The sequence below is a fragment of the Entelurus aequoreus genome, linkage group LG25 (assembly GCF_033978785.1).
Source record: "Entelurus aequoreus isolate RoL-2023_Sb linkage group LG25, RoL_Eaeq_v1.1, whole genome shotgun sequence".
NCBI lineage: Eukaryota > Metazoa > Chordata > Actinopteri > Syngnathiformes > Syngnathidae > Entelurus > Entelurus aequoreus.
Window position 1 is genome coordinate 17,583,944 of NC_084755.1, and position 16,254 is coordinate 17,600,197.

Here is a 16,254-nt window from a genome sequence, read left to right on the forward strand (position 1 = left end):
CCAGTTTTATTAGTCGGCCATCTTTGTGAAGTGCCGTGCAAAAGCAAACTATTGTTTTGTGTGACAGTCTCTCACTGTCGGGGTTCCATGGACCACCCAAGACAGACTTGACTGGAGCAGTTTTGTGACTTCGCTTTATTTTTCAACAAATACTCAGTCTCGTCGGGTCGCTTTTCAGCTTCTCTTCCTGCTCGCTCTTCGGTATGCTTTGCAGCCTGCCGCGTCGTCGCCTTCGTCTGCCTCTCGCTCTCTTCTGCGCTGCATTCACTGCTGGCTCTCCAACTCCCTCTGCCTCGTCGTTCACGGCTGCCGCCCTTTTATACACTGAGAGGAGATTATATTATTGTGCCCAGGTGGGCGATCCACGCACCTGACATTTATCTCGGCGTCGATCTCGGCGCGCCCCGCCTCGCCGCTGGCCCGTCGGCCACGCCTCCTCTCCGGCCACGCCTCCTCGCCGCCATCTCGGGGTCGGCCCCGGCGTGCCCTGCCTCGCTGTCGGTCTGCCGGCCACACCTCCCCACATTTTGTTTTAGTTTTTCTACTAAAATTCTTACCATTGGTTCTGATTATTATTATTATTAATGTATTATTATTATTTTTTTGTTTATTTAATTAATGTATTTGTAGATATTACTTTGGGTTTTTTTGCTGTTTCTTTCTTCTTTTTGGGGGCGCGGGCGGTGGTATGGTTGGGATATAAATAAAAAATATTTTGACATTTAAAAAAATAAAATAAAATAAAATAAAAATTCTTACCATTGGGTCCACACTTTCTCGGGAGGTGGGCTCATGACCAGTTTCAAAGTGTATTGTTTCACTTCCTGTACAATTTCCCACTGATTCAATATTGTTTCATCCTCAGGCAGGATGTTATAATCCAGAGTGACAGAGAGAGAAAGCTCGGACATCATGGACTCGTGGATCTTTTCGTCGCCCCCTCCGAACATGTCGGATCACCTGATGTACGACAGCTTCCTGCCAGCCAACGAGTCAGACCCGCAGAGGAACGACACGGACCAGAGCTTCAACCGGACCAGCACCGTGGTCATCACCTGCATGTACTTCCTGGTGTGCGCCATGGGCCTGTGCGGCAACGCGCTGGTCATCTACGTCATCCTGCGCTACGCCAAGATGAAGACGGTCACCAACATCTACATCCTCAACTTGGCGGTGGCCGACGTGCTCTTCATGCTGGGCCTGCCGTTCATCGCCATCCAGTTGGCGCTGGTCCACTGGCCGTTTGGCCCGGTGCTGTGCAGGGTGGTGATGACCGTCGACTCGCTCAACCAGTTCACCTCCATCTTCTGCCTGATGGTGATGAGCATCGACCGCTACCTGGCCGTGGTGCATCCCATCAGGTCCACCAAGTGGCGCAAGCCCCGCATGGCGAAGACCATCAACCTGACGGTGTGGGGGGTGTCTCTGCTGGTTAACCTGCCCATTGTCATCTACAGCGGCGTCATCACCAAACACGACGGCTGCTTCTGCACCATCGTCTGGCCCGAGCCCCAGGAAGCCTACTACACCGCCTTCATGTTCTACACCTTCATCCTGGGCTTCTTCCTGCCCCTCCTGGTCATCTGCCTCTGCTACCTCTTCATCATCATCAAGGTGAAGTCGTCGGGAATCCGCGTCAGCTCCTCCTCCAAAAGACGGCGCTCGGAGAGGAAAGTCACCCGCATGGTGTCCATCGTGGTGGCCGTTTTCGTCTTCTGCTGGCTGCCCTTCTACGTCTTCAACGTGACCTCGGTGACGGGCACCATCAGCACCACCCCCGTGCTGCGCAGCACCTTCGCCTTCGTGGTGGTGCTGGGCTACGCCAACAGCTGCGCCAACCCCATCCTGTACGCCTTCCTGTCGGAGAACTTCAAGAAGAGCTTCCAGAACGTCCTGTGCCTCAAGAAGGTGGGCGGTCTGGACGAGGCGGAACGCAGCGACAGTCGACAGGACAAGTCCCGCATGATGGCCGACCCCACGGAAACACAAAGTACTCTCCTGAACGGGGACCTGCAGACCAGCATCTGACTTGGTCCTTGACTGACTGAGCAGGGGCCGTATTTATCAAGCTTCTTGGAATTACTCCTAAGGAGTCTGCCAAGAGTTGACTTATGAGTAAGGAAATTCTTCACTGAAAGCTGCACTTAAAAGTTAGTTATCAAGCGTCTTACTCACACTTTCAGCGAAGTGTAGGACTGAATCTTAAAGGCCTACTAAAATGAAATTGTTTTATTTAAACGGGGATAGCAGATCCATTGTATGTGTCATACTTGATCATTTCGCGATATTGCCATATTTTTGCTGAAAGGATTTAGTAGAGAACAACGACGATAAAGTTCGCAACTTTTGGTCGCTGATAAAAAAGCCTTGCCTGTACCGGAAGTAGCGTGACGTCACAGGAGGAAGGGCTGCTCACATTTTCCCATTGTTTACAATGCAGCGAGAGAGATCCGGACCGAGAAAGCGACGATTACCCCATTAATTTGAGCGAGGATGAAAGATTTGTGGATGAGGAACGTGAGAGTGAAGGATTAGAGTGCAGTGCAGGACGTATCTTTTTTCGCTCTGACCGTAACTTAGGTACACGGGTTCATTGGATTCCACACTTTCTCCTTTTTTTATTGTGGATCACGGATTTGTATTTTAAACCACCTCGGATACTATATCCTCTTGAAAATGAGAGTCGAAAACGCGAAATGGACATTCACAGTGACTTTTATCTCCACGACAATACATTGGCGAAACACTTTAGCTATGGAGCTAACGTGATAGCATCGGGCTCAAATGCAGATATAAACAAAAGAAATAAACCCCGGACTGGAAGGATAGACAGAAAATCAACAATAGCATTAAACCATGGACCTGTAAATACACGGTTAATGCTTTCCAGCTTGGCGAATCTTAACAATGCTGTTGCTAACGACGCCATTGAAGCTAACTTAGCAATGGGGCCTCACAGAGCTATGCTAAAAACATTAGCGCTCCACCTACGCCAGCCAGCCCTCATCTGCTCATCAACACCCGTGCTCACCTGCGTTCCAGCGATCGACGGAAGGACGAAGGACTTCACCCGATCATCCGTGCGGTCGGCGGCTAGCGTCGGCTAGCGCGTCTGCTATCCAAGTCAAAGTCCTCCTGGTTGTGTTGCTACAGCCAGCCGCTAATACACCGATCCCACCTACAGCTTTCTTCTTTGCAGTCTTCATTGTTCATTAAACAAATTGCAAAAGATTCACCAACACAGATGTCCAGAATACTGTGGAATTTTGAGATGAAAACAGAGCTTTTTTGTATTGGATTCAATGGTGTCCGAAAACTTCCGTTTAACTAGTGACGTCACGCGCATATGTCATCATACATAGACGTTTTCAACCAGAAGTTTAGCGATAAATTTAAAATTGCACTTTATAAGTTAACCCGGCCGTATTGGCATGTGTTGCAATGTCAAGATTTCATCATTGATATATAAACTATCAGACTGCGTGGTCGGTAGTAGTGGCTTTCAGTAGGCCTTTAAGTGTCACACTCAGAGCTGAATTACGACATTACTATGTGCCGTAAACGGAATTTTAGGTGACGTAATTTTTGTGTCCATAGAAATGACCAATCACGGAAGGGAATCCCTTGTCTAAGAATAAAGAAATATCTTAGAAATATTTAAGTGGACAATCGGAGTGTATATTTTGACAATGAACTACAAAATAATACAAGACAAACAAACAATATTGGCAATGAATCAAAAATAAATGTTTCCTTTTCTTTCCAATTCATTAATTAGGCAACTAATTTGAATGCAGTTTGCTTCTGCTGAATTATCCGGGGTGTAGTCGGAAAGTCAATGAAACGCATGACGAGGTGAGGAGCAGTAAGGGCCATTATTGTTTCCATAACAATTCTGCTTACTGATGGTTGTGATGGCCCCGAATCGTCAGCGTTACACTGTTGCATTTTCCCAGTGGCGAGATATCGAAGCATTGTGATGACCTTTAGTTCTGCTGTGAACGCTCAGCTGCGTGATGTTGCTGGTGAGATGACGCCCCTTATTAAATCTGTGACAAAAATAATACCCGCTCTGTCTAAACGATACCGTTTGATCAGCTGCTCGTCATCAAACAAAGCCAGGACATCCTTCCGCTCCCTGAACGTTCGCGCACGTCTCTCTCGCCTCAGTGCCATCCCCCGCCGGCAACCCCTAACCACTTAGGACACCTCTGAAGGTCTCTTAAATATCGTGGAGAGTAGGAGTGATTCTTAGACTTAAGAAAGTTGATAAATAGATTTTATTCTTAAGTTTGAGAGTAGGACTAAATTTCGCAAATTCTCAGGACTTAAGTGTAAAATGGCACTCTAAGACGCTTGATAAATACGGCCCCAGATCTCTTCTGGTGCGCCTATCAATCTAACTTTTGAGGATGCACAGCTGGAAATGACAAAAAGTAAACACAGATGCTAAAGTATTGCACTCCACAGTCTCCTCTCGGAACTCCTTCCATTGTTCGCATGTCTCCTTACGGCCGACTTCCATATTCCCAAGGTACTTTTGAAAGTAGAGTGGAAAAGGAGTACCCGGAAGAGATGTGTTGTTTTTCCTAGTTGGCGGATGCGAACCGACTCCATGCCAATGTTTGCTCAAAGGCTATTAATAACATCTGGACTGTTGGCCTGGAGCGTATTGACATGAGAAAAGAATGAACTCACACTTCCTTGGAGCTACTGGAGTATTTGTTTTAGGTCACGTTACCATAGTTGTGACTTAACAGGACTTAAAAAAACTCAATTTCCAAAGTCCAACCTCTTTTATATGTAAACTTCTGCATCCTGGCCCACTGTACAGAGCATTATACATGTTAGTGTTATTTATGTATGTGTTTGTACATAGACACAAAAGTATTCACAGAGCTTCACTTTTTCCCACATTTTGTCATATTGCCGTGACGGCAGTGCCTTTAGCGTCCTCTACAGCCTGTATAAACAGCGTTCCAGCCCAGTCACAGTCACCCGCCCCGAGTTAGGGCTGCAAAGGATTCTGGGTATTTGTTCTGTTGTGTTTATGTTGTGTTACGGTGCGGATGTTCTCCCGAATTGTGTTTGTCGTTCTTGTTTGGTGTGGGTTCACAGTGTGGCGCATATTTGTAACAGTGTTAAAGTTGTTTATACGGTCACCCTCAGTGTGACCTGTATGGCTATTGATCAAGTGTGTCTTGCAGTCACTTACGTGTGTCTGCAGAAGCCTCGTACAACATGGGACTGGGCTGGCACGCTGTTAGTATGGTGAAAAAGCGGACCCGACTACAGGTTGTAGAGGAGGTTAAAGGCAGTGCCATCACGGCACGCCCTTAATATTGTTGCCTGGGTGTAAATCGGGAGAAATTCAGGAGAATGGTTGTCGGGAGGGGCACTGAAATTCGGGAGTTTTCCCGGGTTGGCAAGTATGTTGCTAGGGCGGGAAAGCCATTCAAAGAAGGTGAATTCATTAAAAAGTGCATGTTAGATTTTTTTAAGAAATCTTTTCTTGCGGCCCAGCCTCACCCAGTTTCTGCATCCAGTGGCCCCCAGGTAAATTGAGTTTGAGACCCCTGTATTATAGACTTATTTCAAAATTTAATCACATCATTTTTGTCTTCAAACTTCTACACACAATACCCCATAATGACAATGTTTTTTTTTTTTTTACTTTGCTAATTTGATAAAAAAATAAAAAAGTTCAAATCACATAAGTATTCACAGCCTTTGCTCATTACTTTGTTGATGCAGCTTTGGCATCGATTTTATGAATACGATGCCACAAGCTTGGCACCATACTTGCCAACCCTCCCTATTTTTACGGGAGACTCCCGAATTTCAGTGCCCCTCCCAAAAATCTCCCGGGTCAACCATTCTCCCGAATTTCTTCTAATTTTCACCCCGGACAACATTATTAAGGGTGTGCCGGTGATGGCACTGCCTTTAGCGTCCTCTACAACCTGTCGACGCGTCCGCTTTTTCACCGTACAAACAGCGTGCCGGCCCAGTGACATGTTGTACGCGGCTTCTGCATACACACGAGAGTGACTGCAAGGCATACTTGATCAACAGCCGTACAGGTCACACTGAGGGTAGCCGTATAAAGAACTTTAACACTGTTACAAATATGCGCCACACTGTGAACCCACACCAAACAAGAATGACAAACACATTTCGGGAGAACATCCGCACCGTAACACAACAGAACAAATACCCAAAATCCCTTGCATCCCTAACTCTTCCGGGCTACAACATACAGGCCTGATTGGTGGATTGTTGCAGAGATTTTTGTCCTTCGGTAAGGTTTTCCTCTCTCCTTAGAGGAGTGACCATCGGCTTCTCGGTCACCTCCCTGACTAGACTAAGATGAAGCCTAGCTGCATTCGGGTGGAAGGCTGGGTACATCCTGGACAAGTCGCCACCTCATCGTAGTGTGAATACTTATCTTTATGTACATGTGATTTTTTTATTTTTTTTAAACATTTGCAAAGGAAAAAAAAAAGGAAAAAACTATTACACATTGTCATTATGGGGAATTGTATGCAGAATTTTGAGGACAAAAATGAATGTATTCTATTCTGAAATAAGGCTGTGACATGAAATGTGGAAAAAGTGAAGCGCTGTGAATACTTTCTGGAGGCACTGTACATACATTTGTTTTTTGTTCTTTTTTAAATATTCTATCTATAATATGAGGGAGGGTTTTATGCCAAAAATAAGGCATTTTTAAGTGCAAAAAAACCCCCTCAAATGTAAAAAAGTTTAAAAAATACATGTTTATGTGTAAATGTGAAAAAAATAACATTTAATATATACACAACTCTTTTTGGGTGTCATGGCACATATGGACTTCAGAAACATACATTTTCAGCTGGATGGCAGAAAAAAAGCTGGTTTGTACTCACTTTCCATATGAACTGTGTTCGAAGAGATTTTGTCCAAATTAAATATTTTCTTAAACATTTTTTTAGGGAGAATATTGCTGCTGGAGTTTGCACATGTGCATCATCATGCTGTAAAATAAGACTACAGTTAAGTTGTTCTGGTAATAGATGCAAATGAGAAAGAGAACTAAAGCTTTTTTTTATCATTATTATGAGAATGCCAACTGAATAATGCATGTTATAATGGCTCGCATTTGTTTTGTTTTTTAGTATTCAACTGTGTCTGCATGATTCTCAAGTATTCAAAGTGAAAGAATTGTGAGCATACAACTCCATTAAGATGATACAAGGTCCTGTTCATCTCCCAGTAAGAGACTTGTTATTTCAAGTGTATTTTTTCTTCAGCTGCATGAGAAACATGAATTTGAGAAGGGCTAAAAGATGATTTCTGGCCTTTTTTTTTTTTTTTTTAAATCCAAAAATGTTCTATCGTTCTTTTTCCAAGAGTCTATAATTTCACTCATGTGCAGGTGGATTAGTCACAAATCCTGACTCAAGGGTGCGTGTGTTGCATTGCTCATCACTAGACTGGCTAGTCATCCACATGTAAAAGGAGACAGACATGAAGTGTCTCCGTGTAGAAATGTTGTCTATAACTCACATTACGTCACTCATTTCCCATCATATCAAGTATTTTAACATGTTAAGGTCGTGCGTCTTATATTCAACTCACATAGCAACAGCAAGTGTTTGCTCCTCTGAATAATTCACGAGCGTGGTAATACAATGGATGACTAAAAGTGGGTACTTCTCACATAACTAAGTAAATAGAAAATGATTTCCACTGTATTTCTTACCTTAATGTTTGCAATGTATTTTGTGTATGCTACTTCCACTATATTGCCAAAAGTATTTGGCCACCCATCCAAATGATCAGAATCAGGTGTCCCTAATCACTTGGCCCGGCCACAGGTGTATAAAATCAAGCACTTAGGCATGGAGACTGTTTCTACAAACATTTGTGAAAGAATGGGCCGCTCTCAGTGATTTCCAGCGCGGAACTGTCATAGGATGCCACCTGTGCAACAAATCCATTCGTGAAAATTCCTCGCTCCTAAATATTCCAAAGTCAACTGTCGGCTTTATTATAGGAAAATGGAAGAGTTTGGGAACAACAGCAACTCAGCCACGACGTGGTAGGCCACGTAAACTGACAGAGAGGGGTCAGCGGATGCAAAGAGGTTGCTACAGAGCTCCAAACTTCATGTGACCTTCCAATTAGCCAACGTACAGTACGCAGAGAGCTTCACGGAATGGGTTTCCATGGCTGAGCAGCTGCATCTAAGCCATACATCACCAAGTGCAATGCAAAGCATGGGATGCAGTGGTGTAAAGCACGTCGCCACTGGACTCTAGAGCAGTGGAGACGCCTTCTCTGGACTGATGAATCAAGCTTTTCTATCTGGCAATCTGATGGACGAGTCTGGGTTTGGAGGTTGCCAGGAGAACGCTACATTTCGGACTGCATTGTGCAGAGTGTGAAATTTGGTGGAGGAGGATTTATGGTGTGGGGTTGTTTTTCAGGAGTTGGGCTTGTCCCCTTAGTTCCAGTGAAAGGAACTTTGAATGCTCCAGGATACCAAAACATTTTGGATAATTCCATGCTTCCAACCTTGTGGGAACAGTTTGGAGCGGGCCCCTTCTTCATCCAACATGACTGTGCACCAGTGCACGAAGCAAGGTCCATAAAGACATGGATGACAGAGTGTGGTGTGGATGAACTTGACTGGCCTGCACAGAGTCCTGACCTGAACCCGATAGAACACCTTTGGGATTAATTAGAACGGAGACTGAGAGCAAGGCCTTCTCGACCGACATCAGTGTGTGACCTTTTGGAAGAATGGTGGAAAATTCCTATAAACACACTCCGCAACCTTGTGGACAGCCTTCCCCGAAGAGTTGAAGCTGTAATAGCTGCAAAAGGTGGGCCGACATCATATTGAACCCTATGGGTTAGGAATGGGATGGCACTTCAAGTTCATATGTGAGTCAAGGCAGGTGGCCAAATACTTTTGGCAATATAGTGTGTTTTGTACTCTATACAATAATATTTACTTAACTGCAGAGAGCAACATATGAGAGGTAAGGTGTCTAACCAGAGGGAGTAGTTAGTCAAATACATGTTGAAAATGATTAAATGTTGTATTCTGTACAAAGGTTTATTTTCACAAATAATATTGCTAAAGCAATTAAATAATTAACATTAATGAAATAAGATTTATTTGCAACCATAAGATAAAAAGCTTTCACTATTTTATATTTTTGTTTTGTTTTGGGGTGGGGGGACAACTATAAGAAATGTGTACATTTTGTAAATTTGTGTAACAAAGTATGTTGAATAATGTTGAGTGGAATTGCATATTATATTTTGGAAAAAAATAGGACTGTCAAAATTAACACGATTTATTGTGGCCGCACAAACTTAACAGTGGAACTGCACTTTTTGGGGAATTTTGCTTATCATTCACAATCCTTTTGTGAGACAAGAACACACACATTTGCCGTTTCTGTGCGTTCTAAATAGTAAAAAAAAAAAAAATGCTAGTAGGAGGCGGCTGACAATGCAGGTATTGGAGTGTCATCTATTCCACTTACAAGGCCTTCTAAAAAAATCTAAATTGTATTTCTTGTTTAGCACTAGTGTTACGTGATGGTTTAGTGTTTCGCTAGAGCTGAATGTTCTTAGCACACAGCATCTAAAATGTGTAGCTCATCCTTTGTGTATTCAGGTTAAAAAAAGATAAAATTCTGGATCAAAACAGTTGTCTTTGTGAGGCCAATTTGCCCAGGAAAGAAGTTCTGGTGATGCTTAAAATGACCAAAATACTGTAAATATTACATGTTAACATAAATACACGTTACTACATTACATATAAAATAATAGCATGTATAGCAAGTGTTTTAGATGTTTTTAGAGGGTTTTATAACCAGAATAGACTGTATACCCGTAGCTGTATTTTAGCCACCACTTGCTATCACTTTTTTGCTATTTAGGATGCACAGAAAATAGTGTGCTCGTCTCACATAGGGAGTGTGAATGATAGGCAAAATAACAAAATAAAAAATGAAGTTCCCCATTAATCATGGATAGTTATCTGCTTATTAGACAGTCAGTGATCAGGTTAATGCCTATGTATTTTGTTTCAAAATACACCCCAAACGTGACTTGATGCTTATTATACTATGTTACCAAGTTTTGAACAAATAAATGACGTGGATTCAAGAAAAAAACATTAAAAAATGTTGTGTATTACATTGTGTTAAAGTGTATTTGTGTCAAAATACCAGGGTTTGTATTGGTTAATGTTAATTATGCAAGCAAGTAATTTACTGTAAACATTAAAAGTTTAAAAGTGTGATAATCAGATTTGTTTTTGTTTCACATCAGCAGTAAACATTTGTTTTGTGGCCTAGTGGTTAGAGTGTCCGCCCTGAGATCGGTAGGTCGTGAGTTCAAACCCCCGGCCGAGTCATACCAAAGACTATAAAAATGGGACCCATTACCTCCCTGCTTGACACTCAGCATCAAGGGTTGGAATTGGGGGTCAAATCACCAAAAATGATTCCCGGGCGTGGCCACTGCTGCTGCTCACTGCTCCCCTCACCTCCCAGGGGGTGATCAAGGGTGTGTGTGACAATCATTGGTACTTTAACTTCTGTCAAATTAATATATATATATATATATATATATATATATATATATATATATATATATATATATATATATATATATATATATATATATTTTTTTTTTAAATCAGACCTTTGGATTCAGATTAATCACCTGTTATTACGCACTTGCATGATTTAAGTTAACTTTAAAAAGACCCCAATATTTAGGCACAAATTCTACTTTGTTGTCAAAATGTCATCCAGGGACATTTTTGAAAAATGTTTTACTTGCATGCACGTTATGTGTTTGCTCAAAACCTGGTAACAGCGTAGTACCATTGTGGTGCATTTTAACGTATCGTTATACAACCCTTTCGGGAGTATATAATGTTAAAATAGATTGCGTGATTAATTTAGTGTATTTACATGATTAATGCGATCATTTTTTTTGTAATAAATCCCCTATTTTTGACTGTCCTAGTAAAAATACAACCTCCGACAGTCACTGAAAGTCACATTTTCATCCTTTTTTGTGTTTTAAATGTTATAAACATCAGCTTTACAGATGCCATGGCGGCATGTTTATTGGAAAAATAATGTGTTAAATAAACTATATCTCACTACATAATATACAAGTCAGTTGCTTTGGTATGTATTGTTAAATCAAAATATATTTTTTTAATGAAATAACTGGTAACAGCATAGTACCATCGTGGTGCATTTTAATGTATCGTTATACAACCTGTGCCACCTTTCAAGTCACCATGCATGGTTAATTAAAGGAGTATATAAGGTTAAAATAGATTACGTGATTAATTTTGTGTATTTACATGATTAATGTGAGCATTTTCTTTTGTTGTTGTAAGAAATTACATGAGTTAACTCATTATTTTTTCATCCTTTTTTGTTTTTTAAATGTATATAAACATCAGCTTTACAGATGCCATGGCGGCATGTTTGTTGAAAAAATAATGTGTTAAATAAACTATATCTCACTACATAATATACAAGTCAGTTGCTTTGGTATGTATCGTTAAATCAAAATATATATTTTTAAATGAAATAACTGGTAACAGTGTAGCACCATTGTGGTGCATTTTAACGTATCGTAATGCAACCTGTGCCGCCTTTCAGGTCACCATGCATGGTTAATTAAAGGAGTATATAAGGTTAAAATAGATTGCGTGATTAATTTTGTGTATTTACATGATTATTGTGGGCGTTTTTTGGTAATAAATCACAGGACTTAACTCGTTATTTTTACAGTCCTAGTATTGAGAGGAGCCAGATGAGGTGGTTCGGGCATCTGGTCAGGATGCCACCCGAACGCCTCCCTAGGGAGGTGTTTAGGGCACGTCCGACCGGCAGGAGGCTACGGGGAAGACCCAGGACACGTTGGGAAGACCATGTCTCCCGGCTGGCCTGGAAACGCCTCGGGATCCCTCCGGCAGGAGTTGGACGAAGTGGCTGGGGAGAGGGAAGTCTGGGCTTCTCTGCTTAGGCTGCCGCCCCCGCGACCCGACCTCGGATGAGCGGAAGAAAATGGATGGATGGATGGAGTAAAAATACAACCTCCGCCAGTCACTGAAAGTCACATTTTCATCCTTTTTTTTTTTTAAATGTATATAAACATCAGCTTTACAGATGCCATGGCACTATAAGAGGAAATAGTGTATATATACTAGGGCTGCGAATCTTTGGGTGTCCCACGATTCAATTCAATATCGATTCTTGGGGTCACGATTCGATTATAAATCGATTTTTTTTTCGATTCAACGCGATTCTCGATTTAAAAACGATATTTTCCCGATTCAAAAGGATTCTCTATTCATTCAATACATAGGATTTCAGCAGGATCTACCCCAGTCTGCTGACATGCAAGCAGAGTAGTAGATTTTTGTAAAACACTTTTATAATTGTAAAGGACAATGTTTTATCAACTGATTGCAATAATGTAAATTTGTTTCAACTATTAAATGAACCAAAAATATGACTTATTTTATCTTTGTAAAAATATTGGACACAGTGTGTTGTCAAGCTTATGAGATGCGATGCAAGTGTAAGCCACTGTGACACTTTTGTTCTTTTTTATTTATTTATTTTTTATAAATGTCTAATGATAATGTCAAGGAGGGATTTTTAATCACTGCTATGTTGAAATTGTAACTAATATTGTTACTGTTGTTGATAATATTCATTTTTGTTTCACTACTTCTGGTTTGTATTGTGTCGTGTTTGTGTCTCCTCTCAATTGCTGTTTATTGCAGTTCTGAGTGTTGCTGGGCCGGGTTTGGTTTTGGAATTGGATTGCATTGTTACGGTATTGCTGTGTATTGTTTTTTTGGATTGATTAATTTAAAAAAAATAAAAAAAAATAAAGAATCGATACTGAATCGCACAACGTGAGAATCGCGATTTTGAATTCGAATCGATTTTTTCCCACACCCCTAATATATACTGCTTCCCTATGTTTGTTGGGAAAAAATGTGTTAAATAAACTGCATAATATACAAGTCAGTTGCTTTGTTATGTATTGTTAAATCAAAATATTTTTTTAAATGAAAAAAATATATATATGTATTTTTATATTGTAGTTTTTTTGTTCCATACATTTTTAGTGGATTATTTGTTTTTAATGGAGCATTTCATTATTTCCCCCTTGCATATCCGAAAGTGGCCATTTGGTGTCACTACAACGCAACGCTTCGTTCCTCGGAACACAAGTGGCGCGTTTATGGCACTGCACTGCGACATTACCTTGTGTTCTCTGGCACGCCGTTGCCATGTAGAGGCTATCACCCGGCTGGGCCAAGCCGTGGCCCCGCTGCCCCACGTATGTGCAAAGGAACCTGCCTCGCCACGCAGTATTAGCCACGATGGGCCTGCTGGGACCCGCTTCCACCATGCGGGTGAAACTAGCCACGAACTGCACTGCGACATTACCTTGTGTTCTCTGGCACGCCGTTGCCATGGAGACGTTTATCACCCGGCTGGGCCAGGCTGTGGCCCCGCTGCCCCATGTATGTGCAAAGGAACCTGCCTCGCCACACAGCATTAGCCGCGATGGGCCTGCTGGGACCCACTTCCACCATGCGGGGTGAAATTAGCCACGAACTCGCCTTCCAATGGAGACAGACAAGCAACACGGTCACGTGATTGTGCGACCGCCAGTGGCGGCCAATGTATTCTTTCCTCCGGAAGGCCCACGTGACACTCTCCCGCCTTTCTTACGGTCTATTGACAGCAAAAAAAGGTGAGCTTTCTTTTTAATCAGCACCATCATTATATACCAACAATTCCACAAGAATGAAAGTATAATACGTCCAAAAAAAAACAAAAAAACAATTTCCAGTAACAGGACATGACTGTACTGAATTTTTTTTTTAATAACTAAAAAGTAGTAAACAAAACCTCAAAAAGTCCATGAGTGCTAAAAAAAAAAAAAAAAGAAAAAAAAGGTAGATAATCCCTGCCCTCAATCAACCACACTAAAACAATGGAGACAGTAAATGATGGGTCCAAAATGGGTTTGGTTTCCATGGTAGCGCTTCCCTTAGCAACAGGCCGAGGCAGCGTCTCTTGGCTCCTGCCCCATTTATGCAAAAAAAATAGATCCATCCTTATGATACTCCATGAAAATGCTCTTGCAAAGTTCATAATACATTGATTTTATTCTTCTTTTTTTTTTGCTTTCCCATAATGCATAATGACGACTAAGGGCCTTCAAAGATAAATGCTTGGTCGGTTGAGACGAGAGCACCATGGAGAAGGAGGTGGGGGGGTGATTGGGAATGGGGACGGGGCGTCAGAATACTGTACTAAGAACCCAGATGTGCCCATAAACTCCGCCCCCTGCAGCAGGAAGCAGGGAAAAGGAGACGGGGTGGGGGGGCGTCTTCCGTCGTCCTCCTCTTCATTCAGTTTTGTCAAGTAGATGCCAAGAAGTAGCTCAGTGCTTATATTTTGTTGTTGAAACGTTGCATGATGCCGTATGTTTTTTATTCATGTCCTTTTTTGCGTGTCCTCCAACGGCTATTCGAGTCAGTCACGTAGTTCAGGTAGGTTTGTTTGTGTGTCCGACTGTACCCCCCCCCCCCCCCCAGTGGTTCTTCTTCATGGTCAGTGGTCACCAAGGTAGTGGAGGGGAGGAGCTACTCGTACTCCAGGAACTGTTTATGGTAGAATAAGAGATACCTGCAGTCGGGGGTGGGGAGGAACATTGGATTGAAATTGATGAGTCCATGTCAACGCAAACAACCAATCAGTGATATGATCCCGCCCACCGCCTCTTTGACGGGTGACTTGACAGATCACCTTGCATTCCGTGGCGTTAAAACAAGATGCTTTTTAAGTGTGCCATGACATAAAATATTGTTAAATATTTACAAAAAGGACAGGGAATACATACAATTAGTCAAGAAATGAATACACAAATCATGATATTATTGATTAATAAATAACTTCAATATGTTTTAAGATCATATTTACCGTATTTTTTGGACTATAAGTCGCAGTTTTGTTCATAGTTTGGCCGGGGCTGCGACTTATACTCAGGAGCGACTTATGTGTGAAATTATTAACACATTACCGTAAAATATCAAATAATATTATTTAGCTCATTCACGTAAGAGACTAGACGTATAAGATTTCATGGGATTTAGCGATTAGGAGTGACAGATTGTTTGGTAAACGTATAGCATGTTCTATATGTTATAGTTATTTGAATGACTCTTACCATAATATGTTACGTTAACATACCAGGCACGTTCTCAGTTGGTTATTTATGCGTCATATAACGTACTTATTCAGCCTGTTGTTTACTATTCTTTATTTATTTTAAATTGCCTTTCAAATGTCTATTCTTGGTGTTGGGTTTTATCAAATACATTTCCCCAAAAAATGCGACTTATACTCCAGTGCGACTTATATATGTTTTTTCCCTTATTTATTATGCATTTTCGGCCGGTGCGACTTATACTCCGAAAAATACGGTATACGGACCTAAAATACTGCTTCCGGTTTAATTTGTCATCACACAGATAAACTGTGTTTGTGTTTTAAACTGCAACATTGTTCAATTAAGGACACTTATTGCATGGTATTGTGTGCTTAGCTGTTGTATAGCTTCAAGCTCCTAGGAGCCTATAGCTTAACATGTTTACCTTTTGTGAAAAACTTATCTAACATACAAGAAAAGATCAAACTCGTGTGGTTGTTGCAGGACATTTATATGTTAACTGGCTGTCCAGCGTTGTATCGGATATTTTAGATGCAAGCCAATATCATCTGATTTTTTGACTGATATCCGTTATCAATATTGGATTACTGTATTCAAGTGTGATATTTTACAATCACGTAACACATTTTTACCACTGTTATTTTATTGTTTTATTTTGTTACCAATTGGCTAAAACGGGCTTGAGTTTAATAGCTATTGTGCCACCTGTTTAGCAGACACATGACAGCCTGCTAATTTTTTTGGCGGACTACCCACATTGTTCAAGACCAGTCTACCACAATCTTTGGGTTAAGATGAAAAACGGATCATTTGTCAAGATTAATGTACTTATTCATTATTGTCTTTTTTACAATACGTTTAGGTCTGTTTTGCACTTTATCATAAACAAACACTTAAATGTCAGTAGTATAGCGATACCTTTGTAGAGGTAGCAATATTTTCAGATTGTAATATTTG

At 41.4% G+C, this 16,254-nt stretch overlaps 2 protein-coding genes across 3 annotated transcripts in view; one reads left to right on the forward strand and one right to left on the reverse strand.

The window, feature by feature from the left end:
- LOC133642852 (somatostatin receptor type 2-like) overlaps positions 1-2,028 on the forward strand; it is a 42,321-nt gene extending 40,293 nt beyond the window's left edge. Inside the window, exon 2 of the mRNA XM_062037264.1 lies at positions 866-2,028. Within this exon, the coding sequence (XP_061893248.1) occupies positions 913-2,028 (1,116 nt within the window). The 5' untranslated portion in view covers positions 866-912. The remainder of the gene's footprint in view (positions 1-865) is intronic.
- Positions 2,029-14,228: 12,200 nt separating this feature from the next.
- The window catches only part of LOC133642315 (ubiquitin carboxyl-terminal hydrolase 22), a 52,177-nt gene continuing 50,151 nt past the window's right edge, over positions 14,229-16,254 (reverse strand). For both annotated transcript variants that reach the window (XM_062036435.1, XM_062036436.1), the window contains one exon: positions 14,229-14,753. In XM_062036435.1, the coding sequence (XP_061892419.1) occupies positions 14,711-14,753 (43 nt within the window). In that variant the 3' untranslated portion in view covers positions 14,229-14,710. The remainder of the gene's footprint in view (positions 14,754-16,254) is intronic.